The sequence below is a fragment of the Nilaparvata lugens genome, chromosome 5 (genome assembly GCF_014356525.2).
Source record: "Nilaparvata lugens isolate BPH chromosome 5, ASM1435652v1, whole genome shotgun sequence".
In the NCBI taxonomy this organism is placed as follows: Eukaryota; Metazoa; Arthropoda; class Insecta; order Hemiptera; family Delphacidae; genus Nilaparvata; species Nilaparvata lugens.
In genome coordinates this window covers 38,399,661-38,420,939 of record NC_052508.1, presented here as the reverse complement: position 1 = coordinate 38,420,939, position 21,279 = coordinate 38,399,661, and the positions used below count along the sequence as shown (strand labels likewise).

General features: G+C 33.4%; 1 protein-coding gene across 4 annotated transcripts in view; it reads right to left on the bottom strand.

Annotated features, from left to right (window-relative positions):
* Window positions 1–918: 918 nt before the first annotated feature.
* The window catches only part of LOC111051587 (THUMP domain-containing protein 1), a 51,337-nt gene continuing 30,976 nt past the window's right edge, over window positions 919–21,279 (bottom strand). For 2 of the 4 annotated variants that reach the window (XM_039428308.1, XM_039428309.1), the window contains exons 5-6: window positions 8,716–8,844; window positions 919–1,355 (exon numbers count right to left, since the gene is read on the bottom strand). In XM_039428308.1, the coding sequence (XP_039284242.1) occupies window positions 944–1,355; window positions 8,716–8,844 (541 nt within the window). In that variant the 3' untranslated portion in view covers window positions 919–943. The remainder of the gene's footprint in view (window positions 1,356–8,715; window positions 8,845–21,279) is intronic. The other 2 variants (XM_022338122.2, XM_039428310.1) reach the window with 1 other exon arrangement.

Genomic DNA, 21,279 nt, shown 5'->3' with positions numbered 1-21,279 from the left:
ATTTTAATGATTACACACATGTTTCAATTCAAATTTGAAGACAATTTTTTGCTTTTTATTTCGGCTGTTATATCATATGAATAGTCTCGTTGAATGAAATCATATGGACGTCAATTATATTGATAACAAGATCTTGTTCATAACAAGGAATTTTCTGTTAGAAACATGAGTTGTTAACTTTTGTCAAGGGAAATTTTTGACGATTCAGTCAAGTTAATACATTTTTGTTAATAACTCGTGTTATTAACCCCGGTGTAAACGCAGCTTTAGAGTTTTTTGATGAACGGTCTAAATTGATGTAGTATTTTATTTTTATATTGTTTATGAATGTAAAATTATAATTAATAAAGTGTTACAAAAGCACATTTACAACATTGGTGTCAGAAGTAGGATTAAAATTTAAAAAAATTGTGCTAAAAGTTTGTTACATAAAAAAGTTTTGCTTGAAAATGCTAGCAAGATAAAAAATCTGGTGTGGCGCAGTCACACAACTTTCCTTAACGTTATAAAAATTGATCAACTGACGCTAGTGTTCACGCGCATCTCAAGTCTACTATTCAAAGATCTGAGCCAGCTGGTGACAGGACAATAACGCTGGAGACATACAATGTCTGCTATCTCTTCATAGTGAATGATTTGATAGAATCAACAATTGCCAACAGTTTGCAATTGAAATAATCAATTTTCTCGAATTTCGAGCTTACTTTCAATTTTAGGTGAAAATGTTACTGAACATTAATTGTAGCGATTTTCTTGCTCAATGTTTTCCACGTACGGCTGACTATGATACTATTCATGATCAATTATTCATACTAGGATGTTTTTGATCTAATCAAGAGTACAATTCAGTCTATAGGGAAAAAACTAAACCCTTTATCAAATAATAGAAAATCTTGGGCAGCTATAAAAAAATTAAAATCAACTGTTAAAATGTGTATAATTTTCAGGTTTTTTGAATAACCGGCACAGAATCATCAGGTGCAACATTGTCACCTGCTTTAGAAATATCAGTCACAGTTTCACAATTTTTGTCACTCAGTTCCGCAGATCGACTCTCTTCTGTGGATTTACACAGTTTTTCCTCATTTTCCTTTTCAGTGGCCCCACTTGCAGGAGTTTTGTCAGCGTTACCGTTAGCACTATCGTCATCCTTGCTCAACTGCATGAGATTGTACTTACAGTACTTGAAGAAGTCCGGCACAACTGACAGACAGCAGATGGACTTGATGACCTCGACGACGACCGTGAGGCGTGCCTGGCGCAGATCCACCTTGTGCAGGATGTTCTTGTCCTCCACTAGCACAGCCAGCGACTGGATCACTTCGTCTCGCAACAGATTGTCATTGTTGCGTTTGCTGCAAAATAGATTTTCCTCAATCAAATGCACTCAGTAGCCTAAAGAATTGAATCTGAATAATCTTTTACTTGTGACTGCATAATATCATAGAGAAACAATAGCGTAAGTAGATATCCCATGGTATAGGGCGTTTATGTCGCAACTTCTACTGTTATCTCAAGCCCATTACTGTTGATTATTGTCGAATTTTACTGTTTTGTTAGGGTGAGAGAGTATGAACGGCACAATATGGACGGGAAAGAATTACATGAACTATCGGCTTGAGATAACAGTAAAAGTTGCGACATAAACGCCCTATACCATGGGATATCTACTTATGCTATTGTTTCTCAATGATAATATTCAAAGAGTAACAGCAATTTTATAAGAATTACTTAAGAATAGCAATAAGTGAATAACACTTTCTAAATAACAGTAACTGAATCAGAATTACTGTTTGAGATACAGAAGAATTAATTTAATTTTTCACTAGTTACTGAATAAGGTTTACTGATTGAGACACAGTTGAATCTAATTTTTCACTATATACAGGATGTCCCACCAAGGTTGTAACAGCCGTTGACGTAGATTCTACTCGACATTTCTGACAAAAAATGTTCAGTAATCTTTTTTCCTATCGACCTTAGTTTCCGAGATATATCGATTATTCGATATTTTCAGAATATGTCCACTTCCAGTCATTAAATACTCAATAACTCAAAAACTACTGGTCGAATTTCAATTTCAAGGGTATTGTTGGAAAGAAAAAAGATTTCAAACAAGATTAATGTAATTTTATTTGTTGTTAGATATTTTGAAGTTTTTTATTAGGGCTTAAACTTGAAAAAATGCTATTCTTCAAATTCTAAATCAAATTTCAAACCGTTTTTCCTCGATTTTTCTCCGGGTAATTATAGTGGTTTCAATATTTCAAAAACTTCTCCATTTCATAAGCTTTCGAATAAGTATAAATTCGAAAAGGAAAAATTCATGGTAAAGTGTTCGAAACTGCTAATATCTGGAATGAACACCTTCAAAATGAGGAAATTCACAAACAGCATGCATCAAGTGACAGTGCTAAGAGTGAAATCACCAATGATTGTATTATTTTCTGTAGCATATTAGCCTAAATCCTATATTAAATAATAATCATAAACTTTTACAAGATCCAAAAAATTTATTCATGGAATAATAATTCAAAGTAGATGAATGACAGAATTAAAAAAAACTGATGGTAATCAAGTTACATAAATCATGCTCACTACTTACAGGAATTCAAAATAGCCTCCATTTCTGTTTATGCAACTTCTGCTGCCGTTCATCGAGCTTCGAGTTGCCCGTCTCACTTCGTTGGGCCGTGTCTTCATTACTTAAAAGTCAATCTAATTCTGAGAATCAGTTTCTCCCTGGTCTCTACAGGTTCTCTGTAAACTTTACTTTTCACAACCCCCCAAAAGTAGAAGTCTATTGGAGTAAGATCAGGTGAGCGTGGTGGCCAACTTACGGGTCCACCTCGGTCAATCCACCGCCCAGTATAATTGTTATCAAGCCACCCACGGACGTTTCTAGCATAATGAGGGAGGCAGCCATCCAACTAGAGCCACATATTCTGCCTCAAATTGAGAGGCATGTCTTCCATCAATTCGTGAAGCTCATTGACCAGAAAGTCCATAAAAACTTCACCATTTATTCTTGCAGGGAAAATGAAAGGCCTAACAATATGTTAATCAAGCATGCCAGCCCAAACATTGAATGAAAACTGATGCTGATATCGATATGGTCTATGATTATGAGGATTTTCCAAGGACCATGTATGTGTATTGTGAAAATTTACAGCACCAGTCCTTGTGAATGTACTTTTATCTGTGATCTGTCCATAAAATGTTTGGAATACAATCTTGTGCTAGTATCCAATAGCAAAACTGCATCCTTGAAACAGTATCAGGTTCATTCAACTCTTGAAGTGGGGTATCATGAAATGGTCGAAAGTTATTGTTCTTCAATATTCTTTGAACTACCATTCTTGAAACATCCAACATCCCAGCTGCCCCCCGGATGCTGGATCGAGGATTCTGCTCGAAATACTTTAAAATAAGATTCTCAAAAGCTTCAGAAATTAAGACGGGCCTTTCGTACCTTGAAACTGATCCTAGACCCTTACTATCTTGACATCTGTCAATCTTAAAAACGTGTTATGAAATGGGTGTTTTCGGCCAGGAAAACGTCTCCTGTATACTCTTTTTGCCTCTCTTGAATTGCATCCACACTCTCCATACACCAATAACATGTTCAAGTATTCAATCAAGGTAAATTTCATGATAATGAACGTGAACACTTCTCTACTAGCCAAAGTTGATACATATCATGCCAATTAACTGGAAAGCACACTAAAAAGTAGACTGAAAATAGGCTGAAACATACACTTCTTGTTATTTTATTCAGGATTTATGGTACAGAAAATAATGCAAGTTATTGAAAAAGTCATATCATTGTAAAATGTTAAAATTTTGATGAAAACTTGTGAATATTGTCAGAGAGAAATCAGGTGATTTCACCCTTAGGATCACCAGTTGATGCTTGCTGTTTGTGAATGTTCTCATTTTGAAGGTGTTCATTCCAGATATTAGCAGTTTTGAACACTTTATCATGAAACTTTCCTTTTTGAATTCATACTCATTCGAAAGCTTATAAAATGGAGAAGTTCTTGAAATATGAATAACAGTAACGAAATGAGATGCAGTTGAATTCAATAGATTATTTACTATTTACTGGATAAGTCAATTTTTCACTAGATACCGAAGGACTATTAATGAATGACTGTAACGAAATTAGATGCAGTTGAATTCAATACTATTGAATGAGAATAATAGAATAACAGTAAATGAATAATGTACAGTTAAACCTTATTGATGTTCAAGATTACTGATTGAGAATTACTGAATAACAATTTTCAAGCCTTTGAAATACTTATAACAATATCATACACAATTACTATACATGATACACAATGGTGGTATCAATACCACTAATAAATGATCATATTTTACAACACTATCTCTAGGAAGATTCTTAGTAAAAAGGTATTTATCCATGACTATCTTATAATGTAAACATTACACCATCATAATCAGTACCATAACAGAGGTCTTTTCGAAATGGATTTTCAAAACTATACAATAATGTAAACGTTATAACAGGGTTTTAGATGCTGGTGGCCTCAACAACAAAACACGGTTTTTGATACTGGCAGCAGGTTTCAGTTTATCAAATTTATCCAGTTTGACATGTTTTCAATTCTTCAAGATGTCAGTCTATTAAGAAAAGTTTTCAGTATGTCAAGTTCTCATTCTGAAAAGTTTTCAATGTCAGGTTTTTAGTCCAACAATTTATTAGTTCAAGTTTTCATTAAGTCATGTTTTCAGTTTTTCAAGTTTTCAATTCGTCAAGATTTCAGTTTGTCTTGTATTCAGTATTTCAAGTCTACTGTTCACTCACTCTGAGTAGTTTTATCAATTGTTATTTCAAAGTTTTCACCATATAGGCTAGTTGGTTGATTTCTAATCTTACAACAATGTGATACTTTGCTTGAATGGTCTTAGATAAAATAGTATATACAACAGTTTATAAGGTCTTTAAAGCACTCGTAAGATGTTCAAGACACACGTGTCTTAACTCTACATCTAGCTCGTGCGTTAAAGACCCTCATTATAAAACTGTTGTACAAACTACTATTGTTTGTGAAACTATAAACAATAAGCTATGATTATTATAATGGTTTCAATATGTAACAATAGATAAAAATATCTGTATAGGAAAAGTGTTAATAATTCCGATAAAGATTAGTAGTTCTGTGAACAGTAGAACTCACACAGTTATAAACTACAGCCTCCTCTTATACTGTCAATCAGAGTAAATCCTGTCTGTGTGTCATGTCGGCGAGATATCGGTGTAAAATCGGCTAATAGCTGTTGGGGTATGTGTATAAAAAATGCTAACATCAAAAGCTAATCTCCTTCAAGACATACTGGCATCAGATCAGCCAGAGTTGAAAACAGAGAAAGGTCGAGATAAAATACAATTTACTTTCAGTTATTAATTGCATGCGTCTATTGTACATGACAGCTGATTTTTTTACTAATAGTCTGGGCGCAAATGTCATTCCATGGTCATTTTTGGGTAAAAGCCATGGAAGATGTCTCAATTTCTTTGTTAGGTCCAGCATGATAAGGATCGTGATGATGATAAGTCGAAATCATAGGCAAACACCTCAGAAACAAGATGGCCACCAAAATTTTCAGGGTTTTGCTATATCGCTTGTATTTCAGTAACCATTCAAGATATTCCACTGCTTTTCTAGACAAAAATTATTTAAAAACCCTCCTCTACAATTTTTATTCTATAAAATTTTCCTCTAAAATGCATATTGTTTTAGTTATAACCTTCAAAAGCCCAAAAAACGTTTTTCAAATTTCATTCCATTATAACTGTTCCCGTGCAAGAGATACAGAGAAATTTTAAATCTGTGATGTTTAGAGCGTTTTTTCTACTTTGGAACGGTATATATATTCATGCGCTGTACGTCAAGAAATGAGTTCTCCAGCACCCTCCAAAGAAAACCTTGCATGGTTTCTGGTGTGTTTTCTATATACATGAGGTGACATGCTAAATGATGAAATCTATTTTTTCAAGACTACTTCAAGAGAGAGACTTACAAATGGTCTCAATCTCTTCGTTACAACAAGCCGAATAAGAATATTGATGATGGAAACAATGAAAATATTTGATATCATTGAAAAATTCAAGATGGCAGTCATTATTGACAGAAATTTTATATCGCTTGCTATTTAGTTATTGTGAGAGATATTGGATTGGTTTCACCACCAAAGTGTTCAGAATTAATCAAATTATGATGTTCGAGAGAATCTACTTATTTTGACTACTCTTTTCATGATTTATTCAACTTCAAAAACTTGAAACATACATTTTTCAGGGACAATATTTCACATTCCACCCTGTAAATGTATTTGCAGTGGACATACACTAGTGTTATTGCTACAGTGTTCTAGTATATTTCCAAAGCTTCAAAATGACATCTGGTTGGAGGCTTTAAGTTCATATTCCACTAGCGTAATCAGAAAAAGAGAGAAAAGTAATGTTTGCAGTGGAAAACACACTTTTTCCACCAAATGCCAATCCCAACAATTAGAAAACCATGTTACTCATGACTCCTTGAAGGTACTGACTTGGGAAAGGTATCAATCTCTTTGTAATAATGTGTAGAAAGAGATTATCCATGATGGCAATCTCAAAAATAAGAAAACAAGATGGCAGAAAAAATATGTCGATTTTCAAGAAATCGTCTGTAATTCTAATAATGTTGTGGATATCGGATCAATTCAGCCATCTGTAAGCTCCGAAATAATCATACTACAATATCCAGAAGATTTATCTAATTCCAACAACTTTTACTATGGTTAATATAACTTTACTATTGAAATCAGGTTTTTTAGTGACAACATTTTATTTTTCTACCTGTAAATATATTCACAGTTAACAAACACCAATATTATTTTTACAGTGTTGTAGAATATTTCTAAACCTTCAAAATGACATCACATTGAAGGCTGTAAGTCAATCTTCTATGGCTGAAGCATCATTGGAAAAAGAGAAAAACTTACTGTTTGCAGCAGAAAACACTCTTTTTTCACCATAATGCCAAACCTGAACAATTGGAAAACCATGTAACTCATGAACCATTGAAGGTACAGACTTGAAAATGGTATCAATCTCTTTGTAGCCAGAGATGAGTGGGGTGATGGTTAGAGGAACACTGGTTTCAGAACAACACTGTATATTCTCCACCCTTCCTTCCTGGGGCACAAATCCTTGGAGAATTTTTTTAATTTATTAATTCTCTCAATTAAGCTACAATATAAAAAATTACTTCATAATCTTATCCTAGTGGTTAAGTTGATACTTATATGTAGATATATAAACAGAAATAATTATTTGGATATGACAATAATGAAAATTTTCTAATAAGAGAATGTTAAAACAGAAAAAAGTTTTATATTGTTTTCAAGTTGATTTGATAGAAGATCAATGAATGCCAAATATAGGAGGACTTGTTAAGAGCCAGAGCAGACAATATTTCACTACTAACTGGATCTGCACCAGAACCAGCAAAATCAATCTACTCTAAATCATCGATAAAATTACAACAAAAATGATTTTAGGTAAGTTCAAATTCAGATTGATAAAAGATCAATGAAAGCAAAATATATTGTGAACTACTAAATGGGTGTTTTCGTAATGGGCAGACAACAGAATTCACTTTGAATTAACATTGGTTTTTATGGGATTGTTCACACTTTGGCAGAAAGTTGAGCAGAAACAAAGAACTGTTCAAATCAAAGACGAACTTTCGTCCATTTTGCATTCTTTTTAAGGCCTATCAACACAATGCTATTTTGCTTCGACAGATCACTGCTCGTGAACCATTTTGTAGAGAAAGTACTAATTTTGGGATTCTGTCGATGGGAACAGACAGCTTTGAATTATTTTTCTGCTCTGATCACGTGACACTGGCAGAATAATGGATCAGACACCATGTTCTTTTTGACCTCAATCTTCAATTGTTTGATGGTTTGTTTTGATATTATTTTGCTGTTGGTTGTCAGATTTCATATTGCTACTATTATAGGCTACTATGAAATTAATTTTCTTCAGTGGAAAATTGAGGTATAAAATATTTCTATTGCTTTATTTATTCTTATAATTTTTACAAGAGAAATTGGAAATGGATTTACAACAGAAAGGCGTGGAATTCATTGCAAATTTGATGCAAGAGTTCAAAGTGTTGTACTTTCCAGACCTGCACAATGAATCACCTATTTGAAAAATAGAATATGGTTAAAAATTGCTGATGTGATAGAGGATTCAAGTAAGTAGACTTAAATTTCTCATAATAAAGTAGGCTGGATCTACCATACAAAATTTGATATAATTTTAATAAGTAGCCTATCAGCATATTTATAATTTTTATTCAGGTAGCCTAGTGTAGTAGGCCTTTAATAACCTAGTCTCTAGGACTAAATTGCTATCTTTCTCATTTTTCAAGAAGTTAGAAGTTGACGAAAGTACAGTTTCTAGTATTTAATAATAATGTAAAGCCTAGACTAGTCAGTTTGGGTATGGTAGAGAATTATTACAAGAAATAGAGAAATCTAATCAACTAATTAGATTTAAACACATTCAAGCTTGATTGATTATATTAACATTAAATGATCAGATTCAAAACATTATTCAACCAAGATGACCAACATTTCATGCTAACAATCTTACACCTCGAGATATTGTAAACCCACTTACTTACTTACTTACTTTTTTTACTTCTTTTGTCTTTGTCGCAGTCTGCTAACCGGGGAATTGTCATTGTCCCTTGAATGGGGTTTTCCATGGCACTAGCCACTATCTGAGGTGGGTGTATGTATGCTCCTCGATGTATTCTGCAATGGTGTAATAAGGCCGGTCCATTAGGTACATCTTCAAACTCTTTGCTAGCATATCATTGTTTTCTAGTATTTTTAGACTATCTGGGAGCAAGTTGAACAGGTATGCCCCTGCATAAGACGGAGAATTTCTGAGCTTTTTCAATCTATGTTGTGGGAGGTCTATGTTGTGATTATGTCATGTCCCATAGCTGTGCCTGTCTTGTCTCAAGATTGGATTTGATTTCTTGCCAAAATAATGACATTCAAAATATATATGGAGACTGCCGTTATTATTCCTGTTTTCCTGAAAAGGGGTTTGCAATGCTCAATGTAGTTGGTTCTTAAAACATTTCTTATTGCTCTCTTTTGGATTTTCAAAACTCTCTCTAGATTTTCTTTTGCAGACGATCCCCAGGCATCTATATCATACCTCAAGTGTGAGACAAATAGCAAGTGGTAGGCAGTTATTGCTGTTTTTTCATTGGTTATATTTCTTATTCTCCTAATGACAAATGTTGCTGATGAAAGTTTCCTACATAGACTCTCTATATGCTGTTTCCATGACAGGTGATTCTCTAGAATGACTGTTCATGGTGAGTCAGCATGAAATTTATGTACACTGTTTTGTTGTTGTTAATTGCCAGTCTCATTTTGCTGCTTATTAGTGTTGCTTCTGCAAGCATAGAGTCAACAAGGTCATTTTGTGTCACATTTTTATTTGCAGGGAGTAGAATAGTGGTGTCATCCTCAAAAAGAATGCACTTTTTGTTGCCTTGAAGCCTGTCTGGAAGGTCATTTATATATACTAGAAAGAGCAATGGTCCTAGAATCGTGCCCTGTGGCACACCCCTTCTTACAAGTCGGAATGATGACTTATATGAGTTTATTGATGTTTTTTTCTTAAAAATCCAGTACCACATGTCCTTCTGTCCTTTAGATAATCTTTGATCCATTCTAGTGCACTCTTCTGGATTTTCATATATTTCATTTTAGTTTTGAGAATTTCCCAATCAAGGACGTCAAAAGCTTTGCAGATGTCAATAAAAATACCTGAGGCCAATTCTTTGTTTTCCCATATTTTGTCACACAAATCAGATATTGCTGTTGATGTGCTGTGGTTCTTTCGGAAGCCATGCTGATTTTTTGACAATAGCTCATTTCTTTCAAGGTGTGTTATTAGCTGGTTGTAGGCCACTCGTTCGATGATCTTGGAGACAACTGGCAGATTCACTAAAGGTTGGTGGTTTTTTGGGTCAGATTTATCTCCTGATTCATGCTTTTGATAAATCTTTGCTATTCTCAATTTATGTGGGAATTTTGTCTGTTTGAATGATTCATTTATTATGTGTAGGATAGGTTCCTTTATTTCATTCTTGCAGTACTTCAGGATTTTACCAGTTATTTCATCATGGTAATATATCAATACATAACCATAGTTTATCAATACAATAACAAAACTAACCTGACTATTAGAACATTTACTTTGTCTTTGGTACCTATCTAAGAATTAATCTTCTTTTAATTTATAATTTAAATTCACTTGGAAACAAAATTACATAGATTGTTATAGTAATAACTTGATTAGAGTCAGTGTGATTAGGTGAATATTGAAAGACTGCCATTGAAAAAAGATAAAATAGGTACTATTTAGCAATGTATCAAAAATTTTAGAAAAACTAGTTAAATCAAGATTAAAAAGCTTTTTAGAAATTAATAATATTCTTTCTCCTAACCAATTTGGCTTCCACAAAGGTATAAGTACAGAATCAGCTGTATTAGAATTATCAAAATTTGTAACTAGCAATTTAGAGGAAAAGAATAAATGTCTAGCAGTATTTTTAGATTTAGCAAAGGCCTTCGACTCTGTTTCCCATGACTTATTAATAAAAAAGCTTGAGGCAATAGGTATAAGAGGAGTGCCACTTGAATGGTTCAGATCCTACCTCAGCAATCAACAGCAAAAAACAAAGGTTGAGAACCATATGAGTGCAGAGGGTTCCATGAAGTTTGGAATACCTCAAGGAACAGTTTTAGGACCAATTTTGTATTCGATCTTTGCAAATGAGTTGTGCTCCATTAAGATTCAAGGTAGAGTTATAGCCTTTGCTGACGATACAGCACTCCTTTTCAAGGAAAAAACTGGGAAGAAGTGTTCCAAACAGCAGAGATAGAACTAACAAAAATCACTAGTTGGTTAAGAAATAATTTATTGTCATTAAATTCAGAAAAAACAAAATTTTTAGTTTTTTCTTTAACAAATAGCACAAAACCACACATGACAACAATGAAGCTTCATAATTGTGATAGAAATAGTAACAATATTTGTAATTGCCCACTAATAGAACGCTCTGACAATATAAAGTATTTAGGAATAATAGTAGATGATTCATTGAAATGGAACAAGCACATAACATATACAACTGCCAAAATAAGAAAGCTTATATACAAATTCTATCAATTAAAGCGTATCATAGACAAAAAATGTTAAAAACTGTATACTTAACATTAGTTGAATCTCTTTTAAGGTACGGTCTGTTGGTTTGGGGTGCAGCTAACTTCAGTTTTATAGATCCATTATTTAAAACTCAAAAATTCATTTTGAAAATAATGGGAAACAGGGAAATCCGGTTTCCAACTGTAGAATTATTTATAGAAAATAGAGTACTCAGCGTTAGGCAATTGTATATATTGTTGTTATTAGGGTATATGAAAAAACATCAAAATAGGAACCATATAATAAATCATAGCCATAATACTAGAATAAGAGAACGTTACAACCAAGAAGTACCAAGGATGATTACAGCATTTGGGCAAAGATCACTAGGATATTTAGGGCCTACAATATCTAATAGAATACCATTAGAAATCAAAGGAGAGGAAAATTTCAATAGCTTCAAAAGAAAAATTAGACATTGGTTATTCAGTATTGGGATACAAAGTAGTGAGGAACTAATAGTAAGTAGGATTTAGATTTAAGTTGTATTCTTTTTAAATAAGGTAATTCATAGGTAGAAAATAGTACCTCGGTTTAGTATCTTTGTACTAGGTGATGCTTAGGGTAATAGATATAGTTTTAGATTTTTTGGAATTTTTGTATTATCTGTTGTAGCATAAATTAGTATTAATTTGTTGATAACCTCGAGACATATATTATATAGTGAGGTATCATTTTCTAAACCCTGAATATTGTTATATCAAAAAATATGTAATGTATGTTGAATTTATGAATAAACTCCTCTGGATGAGTCGTCCAACATCCAGAGAAATTATTATTATTATTTTTATTTTTCTGGTTGACCATTCCTACCAAAATCATTTAAAACTACAATACTAATGTATTTGAAAAACTTTTTCACGTTCAATTGATCAATATTTTGCGTGATGCCAGGTATATCAATGTAAATAGTATAAATTAAGACAGGAGACACACGACATAGATGGATTAAAAACACTGAAAAACTTTCATTATAATCAGAAATTTTCAACGAACTGTGTCCCCTTTCTTAAACTAGCAGAAAGTGTAATGTAAGTTTTCCAGTATTTTTAATCTATCTAGGTTGTGTGTCTCCTGTTTTAATTTATATTATAAAACTTTAAAGTGTTTTCTGTTATGTGCTACAAATGTAAATAGTATAGTATGTATACTTATAGTATGTATATCTAATGCAAATAGTTTATTGAGGCCTAGTTCACTTCTAATTTATGCAAAGTAATACTTATCATTGATGATTAACTTCACTTTTTTCACCAAAATGGATATGTTGAAAGATTTATGTTTCTCCATTCACAAACAAAATATGGAAGAGAATGTGCTCAAAGGAAATGCATATGAGTTCTTTTTGTTGACCAGGATGGAGAAATTCTTTGGAACCCATAGTTAGAATAAGTTAGTAAGGTAAGATCAAATTTGACTCATTTTTTAAACTTTATGTGGGCGATGTCATTTTATACAGTTTCCCATTTTTTCAAAAAGTTTACCCATGATGTTTTATTATTGATTTGATGTTAGATATTCAAATAGTAAGATATAACTAAGGTATGTGACTAAAATAATTGAAAAACTGACTGAATTTTAAAATCATTAATAGCTTACAGGAAATCTTAATATTTCGAAACTATGTGAAACCACATGAGATCAAGATGGACAGTTGAGAAGAGTGTTTAAAAAACAATGTATTCACTGATCATTCAGGGGATAGAGCTTTCTTAATATTTGGGATTCCTTCCATGAAGAAATAATTTATGTAACAAAATCTAGTAATGTGATAACATTAAATCAATAATTTGATGTTAAAATGTTATCACATTATTAGATTTTGTTACATAAATTATTTCTTTATGGAAGGAATCCCAAATATTATGAACAGCTCTATTCCCTGAATGATAAGTGAATACATTGTTTTTTAAACACTCTTCTCAACTGTCCATCTTGATCTTGAGTAAATGTTGAACTTTATAAATGACCATACATTAGAACTATAGATAGATGACTTCAAAAATTCACTCAGCAAGTGCTGGTAGAAAACACTGAATAATAGCTTAAATGACAGTGATTCCACCTTTTAAAGTTTATGATTGAGTTCATGGATAAAATACCTGTATTGTTTTGAGAGAGATTTATGTATTTACAGTCTGGTATTCATTTTTGAATCACTTAGTTCTACTTATAATGTTGTAGATAATCATCATTTCAGATCTAGCAATTAATTGATTATATTTCCATTTGTTTCATTAAACTTGTTTGTCTAATAGAACAAATAATTACTTTATGCAGTACATTTTGGAAGAGTTAAGTAAACCAGATGGTCGAGAAGTAGGCTTACTGACCACAGAAATGAATGAATTGTTCATGGAATCCAAAAATATGTTGTTCACCAACAAGTTCTTTTGACCTTGGGGCACACTAATTAATCCCAATTCCTGCATGGAGATTGATGCTAATAATAATTCAAATGATTGTTGGAATTTCTCATATAATATTACTTTTTCATTATTGGGGGGTCCTTGCCAAGAAATATAATTCAAAACTTATACAGATTAAAAACAATCAATTTCAGAATTCACTTTGCAAAGTTTTTTTTTATAATGAATAATAAATTATTATCTATAACTTTTTGATTTCAGGCATAGTGGTGTACCAGCCAGAAGTGGAGGATGACAAAGAAAATTAACTATGAATAATATTCCATGGATATGAGGATATATTTCATGTATGATGTAGTAGCCTACAGAAGAAAGAGATGGACTAATCTAAGAAATATATTAATTTTTTCAGTAAATCTTGATGTGTTTATTTCATGTTATTCATATTCATAATAATATCCTCTTTGGAGGGTAGGGGGGATGGGCAATCGCTCCTGCTAACTGCTTCAATTCAGGTAGTTTTGAAGAAAACAGCAACTGACATAAAGCTAATAAAATTAGTTTTGATGGTTTATACTTGAGGGATTTTTAAAACTATATTCAACCCAACAGTATCAAACTCTTATTAACAACTTTATCAATTCTGTATGGCTTCTGCTTTTTTGGAAATAATGAAATTATTAAACTCAAACAAAAGTTGAAAATATTATGTTCTAAGCTACATCAAATATAATCACTTTCAATTGTACCTTCAAGGCTATATTCCAAGGCTTTGATTAAAATTGATGCGCTTTTAGAACATTATAGTAAATAAGGAGTTTTACTCTAATTTTAATTAATATCTAATAAAGTATCAATTTTAATGGGGCAACTTTAATGTTTAATTATAGAAAATAACTAGTAGGCCTACCCTGATATATTCAAAATAAGCATGACCAGTTTTTAATTATGTCATTGTCAAGAGAGTCCTTATTGAAAATGTTGAAACTAATCATGTTTCATTTTGGAATATCACAAGGGTACTAGTTACCTTCTATAATTAATATAAATAAATATTTATCCATTTCAAAATAGGCTATGTGTTATTTAAAGTACCATAACAGAACCTGTTTATTCTAGCAAGATATAGTTATCTCAAGAATAATTATTGGAATTAGTTCGCCTGTTTGAATACACTCTGTACATTTCATATGTGTTATCTATAAAAATAATTGTTTTTAATATTCGTATAGCTTTTACTGGTGAGGAGTCCCTAATTGAACCTTGCCTGAGAAGGCATATTGATTTAGGCAGTCAATGGGATTCTTATTTAAGTATATCAGCCGGGACCATACCTATCCAATGATCAAAAAGGGGACTGCTAAAATAAAATTGCCTAAAACATTTTTACAATATTTTTTTCCCTTGGTGTAATATAACCCATAGATTCCAAAAATGCCAAAAGTAAAGCACTTATTTATTAATTTGATTTTTTTTTTTTGATAGAGCTTCAATAGGCCTTTGAAGTTGAATATGGTACTCATAAGACCTACCTATGTAATTCAAAGAACATGCATTGACTCTTTGAAGGCAAATGATACTAGTTAATAGAATAATAATGATATCTTATTAATAATGGAATACTTCTAGTTAATAAAATAATATCTTATTAATAATGAAATACAATCAGTTACTTCAAATAATTTACCCTTACAAATTTCAAGCATAGGAGATGAAAAGTTAACTCTTTGATTGACATGCCTATAAAGCATAGAATTTAGCATAATTGAAGTAACTAATAATTGTGGAAAAGTTATATGAGTTATAAAAAGCAATTAACTCACTTTATTGAATTAAATCTCCAATAATCATTTTAAAATTACCTCTTGGACAACTCACAAAGTTCATTACCAATAACACATAAAGCAAAATTCATGTCAAAGAACTAGTTCTTTGAGTGTTACTGTTTCTGCCCGCTTGGGTGCACTGCAATCAATTCTGCTTCTCAAGGTCTATAAATACACGTCATGACACAGTCCCATGATGCATTGCAAAATTGACATTATGTGGGGTCTTTATAGAGGTATATTTGAAAAATTCCAATCTGCTCACCAATTTTCAAATTATCATTATTGATTGAACAACATTATATGTTATTTTTTTTTATATTGTTCAAGGATTATTGCTTGGCTTTGAATTATAAAATGAATTCTTCCCACAGAATAATAACATTTAGATTCCAACTTGGAACTGAATTGTTGATTTTTAGATTGGGAACTTCAAACTCTTTTTGAGGTTTGCCTTTTGTCCCAATGCCTTATGAATCATAGCAAGTTACAAGTATATGAGAAATTTTTAATAATGAAAAAAATGGATTATTGAACCATTTATTATTGAAATTCCATTATTAAAAATCGAAAACCTGAATTTACATATTATCTGAACCAGAATATTGTTATTAAAAAGCATATGCATGATTTTGTTATGAACAAATTGGAATATTTCAAATGTACCACCATAAAGACCCCATATAATGACAGCTTCATAAGAAACATGAGTGTCATGACATGTATTTATAGACCTTGCTGCTTCTGCCTGTTATGAAAACACAGCTTAGGGGCCATAATGGACACTTTAAGACTACTACTCGGGTCTGCGCCAGAACCGGCAAAATCAATCTACTGTAAGTTTTCTACAAAATTTCAAAGATGTTTCTAGATGCATTCGTATTCAGTAGATTTTAAAAGAAGGAATAGCTATATTAAGTTCAGTAGTAAATTAATTTCCAGAGTTTATGTTCAATTCACCAACTTTAAAAAAATCAAACGTTTACACAAAAAATAAAAATCTGGTGTGGCCCACTCACAGAACTTTCCTTGCCATTATGAAAATTGATCAACTGACACTAGTGCTCATGCACATCTCAAGTGTCTACTATTCAAAGATCTAAGCCAGCTGGTGACAGGACAATAACGCTGCAGACACACAAAGTTTGCTATCTCTTCATAGTAATCAAAAATCAAATCAAATCAAATTTATTCTCTTCAACCTTTACAAAATGTATGCAAATGTATGTGTGTAATGTAATGATTTAATAGAATCAACAGTTGCCAACAGTAGTTTGCAGTTTAATAATCTTGTTTTCTCGAACTTCGAGCTTTTTTTCAAGTTAAGGTGAAAATGTTACCAAACATTAATTGTAGAGATTTTTATGCTCAATCTTTTCCACTTGGAATTTTTTGTTTGAAATGTATATGAAGCCTGATAATTGCGAATTCAAAATCGAACTTTGCATAGATGGGGCGGAGCTCTTGGAATTCTTACAGATATGGGACTTGTGGCAGTTGATAGAGCTTATCAATGACTATTTCAGGTATTTTCAATTTGATGAAAATTGTTGGAGCCGTTTTTGAGAAAATCGCGCCTGTTTTTGACAACATTTTCGCCATTTCAGCCGCCATCTTGAATTGCATTTGATCGAAATTGTTCGTGTCGGATCCTTATACTGTAAGGACCTTAAGCTCAAAATTTCAAGTCAGTCCGATGATTGGGAGATGTGATATCATGTACACACACACACACACACACACACACACACACACACACATATATATATATATATATATATATACACCCGCATGCATATGTTTGTTGGGTCACCTGCCAGTAACACATTTGTGATTTCAAACTGAAAGCTATTCAGTGTATAGTTAGATGTGTACAAACCTAATAAGTGGTCATTTATTCATTACACACCGTTTTCTTTGAGAAAAAGAATAAAATGTTTGTCAGGCCATCCCGACAAATTGTGTGTGTTGTCCCAACAAACATATGCATTAAGGACTTGACTATTTGAGTGTGAAAATCAAGGTCATGAGTCATTACAGTGCTGCCAAACTGCTCTCTCAGGTGCCCGCTCCCACATTCACAGCAGATGTACCGCATAGCTTAGCTTTGTATTCACTGGTGACTGACCTTAGTGGTGTACAAGGCTGTGGGTGGAGGGGGTGTTCCGCACCGGGTGCCATTCCTGAGGGGTCCACAATAAGCTCACCCAAAAATTAGAATATTAGAAAATATAATTCAATAAAATGGTATCAATCGAATTTTGACTGATACGATTCATTGTTACGAATTTTGACTGATTACTATGTAGACTGTATAAGTGTTGTAGGGTCGTATATACGTAATTAATGTATAGTGTAAAGGATGTTGATTATAAAAAAATGAATGATCAGATTTTCATTGCATTTAATTTGGATTTCACTAATGCCAGCTAGGGAAAAGTGCAGTAAGTGCGAAATTCGAGATTTTGTGTTGAGTATGATTTTATAAGTAGGCTAAATTATGAGGGGGAACACAATGGATAGTCAAAAATGCCGTATCTGCAGTCGTTTTAAAGATATAAGCATAGCACTGATGCCACTGATCGCATTTGCATGAATTTGAGGCATTTATAAGCGCAAAACTGTTGTAAAGTACTTTTACTACTAATTGAAAGAGCAGTATCTCCACTGGATTTTCTGTCTTTCAGCTAGCAACATCACATGCGGCATTTAAGCTTAGTATTTTTAGAAGGAATAAGTTACAGCATTCTAGCTCTAGCTTCACCAAAATTTTAAGGCTGAGCTAAGGCTGAAAATAAACTGTCACAAAGTGAATTTTGTGACAAATGGAGAACTGTCATCTAGTATAGAATTTAGCAAATTAATTCTATTTCAGTAGAGAAATAGGGTCGACAGTCAGATGTATTTTGCTAAGCTTAGAGTCGAGTGTTGAAATCATCAGCATTGCTGTCAACCCCTATGAATTATCAGCAGCAGATTCATCTGAACCGGAAATTTCCAGATTTTGTTTACTGGTTTGAACGTTCTAATATCTAGTATTGCAGCAGCAGCAGCCATATCATCAAAGCAATAGGCGACTACTGAGTTGAGTGGGTATCATTCTTCATGAAATTTCTGGTGAGAAGAATTGTTTACCGGCATAATTCATTATGGTAATTAGCAGTATTGTCATCATGGTTGCACCCTTAACATCAAGAGCAGCTAGGTCATACTCTAGGTCACATGACCAGTGGCGTGATCATCTCCTGAGACTCCTATTGGTCAGTAATCTCTTTTCCCCTGGCCTCCTAATTTTCAGCAACCCTGTTCTGCTTTGAGGAGGCCTAGGCAAGAGGCAGTAGTTCAGTGATCGAGTTTGTGTATGGCCACATTCCGAGCGGCGCTCCCAATAGTGGTTTAATATTCTATTCTCCATTTTAGTGAATGGAATATTGTGAGTTGAATTACCGACTGTTTGAAGGTGGATTTTTCTGGGGGATTTTCTGTACTTGTAGGTTTTATTTATAGTGCAGTTGTTCGGTCGCTGAGCGTGTGAACAGGTCACGAATCTCCTCTCCTTATGACATTCCCGGTACTAGTTTATTTCTAGGGGAATTATTCTACTTTTGTGTTAATATAGAATATTGTAGGACGAGTCCCAGACAATTCGGAGATAGAACTTCCTTGGGATTTTCTCTTTTGTCAGTTTTTTTCCTAAATTCGTATCACTGGGGGTGAACGAGTTGTCCTTGGTTTTGGAAAGCTGTAAGGGATCTTAAGTTTGTACTACAAACAGTTAAGTGGGAAATTTAACTAGGCTCTTATAGCAGATTATTTTTGAGTACTTAATTTATAAGTCTCAAATCTGTCGCTTCATGACATTTAAGTTTAATAGGGGAAGTGGGAATCGGTTCGTTATTCTCCATATCAGTATCCATGTCAATTCAGGTAATTGTATGTCAGGACTGGTAGTCTGTATATTTTTCCTTCTCTGTAGTAAGGTGGCCTTCAATTCAAAGAGTAATTTTTCTCAATCGAATTTTTATACTTGTAGGGAAATCCCTGTCCTTTTTAAGAATAGTTTTTCTCAATTAATTTTTATTCTTGTGGGGAAAACCCTGTCCTTTTTGAGAATAGTTTTCTTGATTAATTTTTGTCCTTGCAGAGAAATTATTATCATTTTGAGTAAATTTTCCTTGCTTAGTTTTCGTTCTATAGAGTGGCCCTGTATTTCAACTTTGCTTAGTTTCTGACTTGCTGTAATTCCTGGTAGGAAGATTCAAATCCTTTTCCTAGAGAACTCAGGTGCAGCTTGAGTTCGTCCTGGTCGAAGTCATTCAGACTGCGATGTCCTTTCTCTCTCTTAATTTTTCCTGTTCTAAAATCCTTCCAGCTCTCAGGTACAGCTTGAGAACTTCCTTGTCAAAGTCCTTAGACTGTGACATCCTTTCTCTTAATTTTTCCTGTTCTAAAATCCTTCCAGCTCTCAGGTACAGCTTGAGAACTTCCTTATCAAAGTCATTCAGACTGTGACGTCCTTTCTCTTTCTCTCTCTTAATTCTTCCTGTTCTAAAATCCTTCCAGGATCTGTTTCAGATTCGAGATCATCCTAGTCGCGGGTTTTCAGACCTGCAAATCCTTTCTAAAATTCCTAGAAAACTGTCTCCTCTAATAGCAAATATTATTTGCTGGTTTTCCCCGTGGAAAATTCACGAATTTTCCCGTGATCTCAGTTGCAAATTAGAGATCGATTTTGTTGTAGTCCTTAGACTGGCAATTACTTGAAAAAGCCCATTGAAATATTTTCCTGAATTAGGAGTCTCTGACTCGATATTTTCCTTGTGGAAAATCCTGGAAAATCCTTTCCTATCCTGACAATGACAGACTGTTGTCTTCCCAATATTATTCTACAGACTTTGTCTGTGAAAATCTTTTCTATCCTCTCATAATAGTCAACATACTGACTATTAATTTAAAAGCGTTTCGGACAATTGAGAGTGATTTCCATTCCCTTAAGGGCTGTTACAGATTAGCCCTTAATAACAGTCACACAGTCACTAGACTGGCGCGGAAATCCTGTTTAGCAGTTTCAGAATTGCTGAAAATCCTTTCGCAGCTACAGGCTCACGATTCAGAAATCCCACACCTGAAACCCTGTATTCTAAACCTAAATATCCCGTATTGAAAATTCATAACCTGTATTTAGCTAGCAGGTCCAGCTTGCTGAGAGCTAGAGCGCAATTGTCAGATTGTGGATTATTGAACAGATATTTATTTGCTGTAGAGAATAATAATCTTGTTATTGATTCTCTGTACCGTATTCCCTATACCCTATACCTCAGACCCTGTACCCATTCTCTACACCCTATACCGTGCCCTATATAACGATATCTTAAATACCACTAACAACTCCATAGTTCCGCCATACCGTTACTCTATAGCCCTCACCTTAAACCCCATAGAAAACCTCTTTCAGGTACAGCTTGCTCGCCGTCAATTCGCTTGGTTCAGATTGCGTACTACCTTTATAAATAGAATTATTTGTAGGGATCTGATAGTCAGATCCATCTCCTTGTATAGGGTTATCTTAATCTCCCTTAACACCCACCCTGTATTCCAAAGGCAGAGGGCCGAATCGGCCAGCAACGGCACAGACAAATACTCTTCCCCTGAAATTAAAAATCTCGCAAAAAAAGTAGAGGGTAAAGAATCAGGATAGAGGGAGAAGTGTAGGTCCGGTAGCTCCACCTGTCAGTACGGCTACTGACCCCGACCCATATCC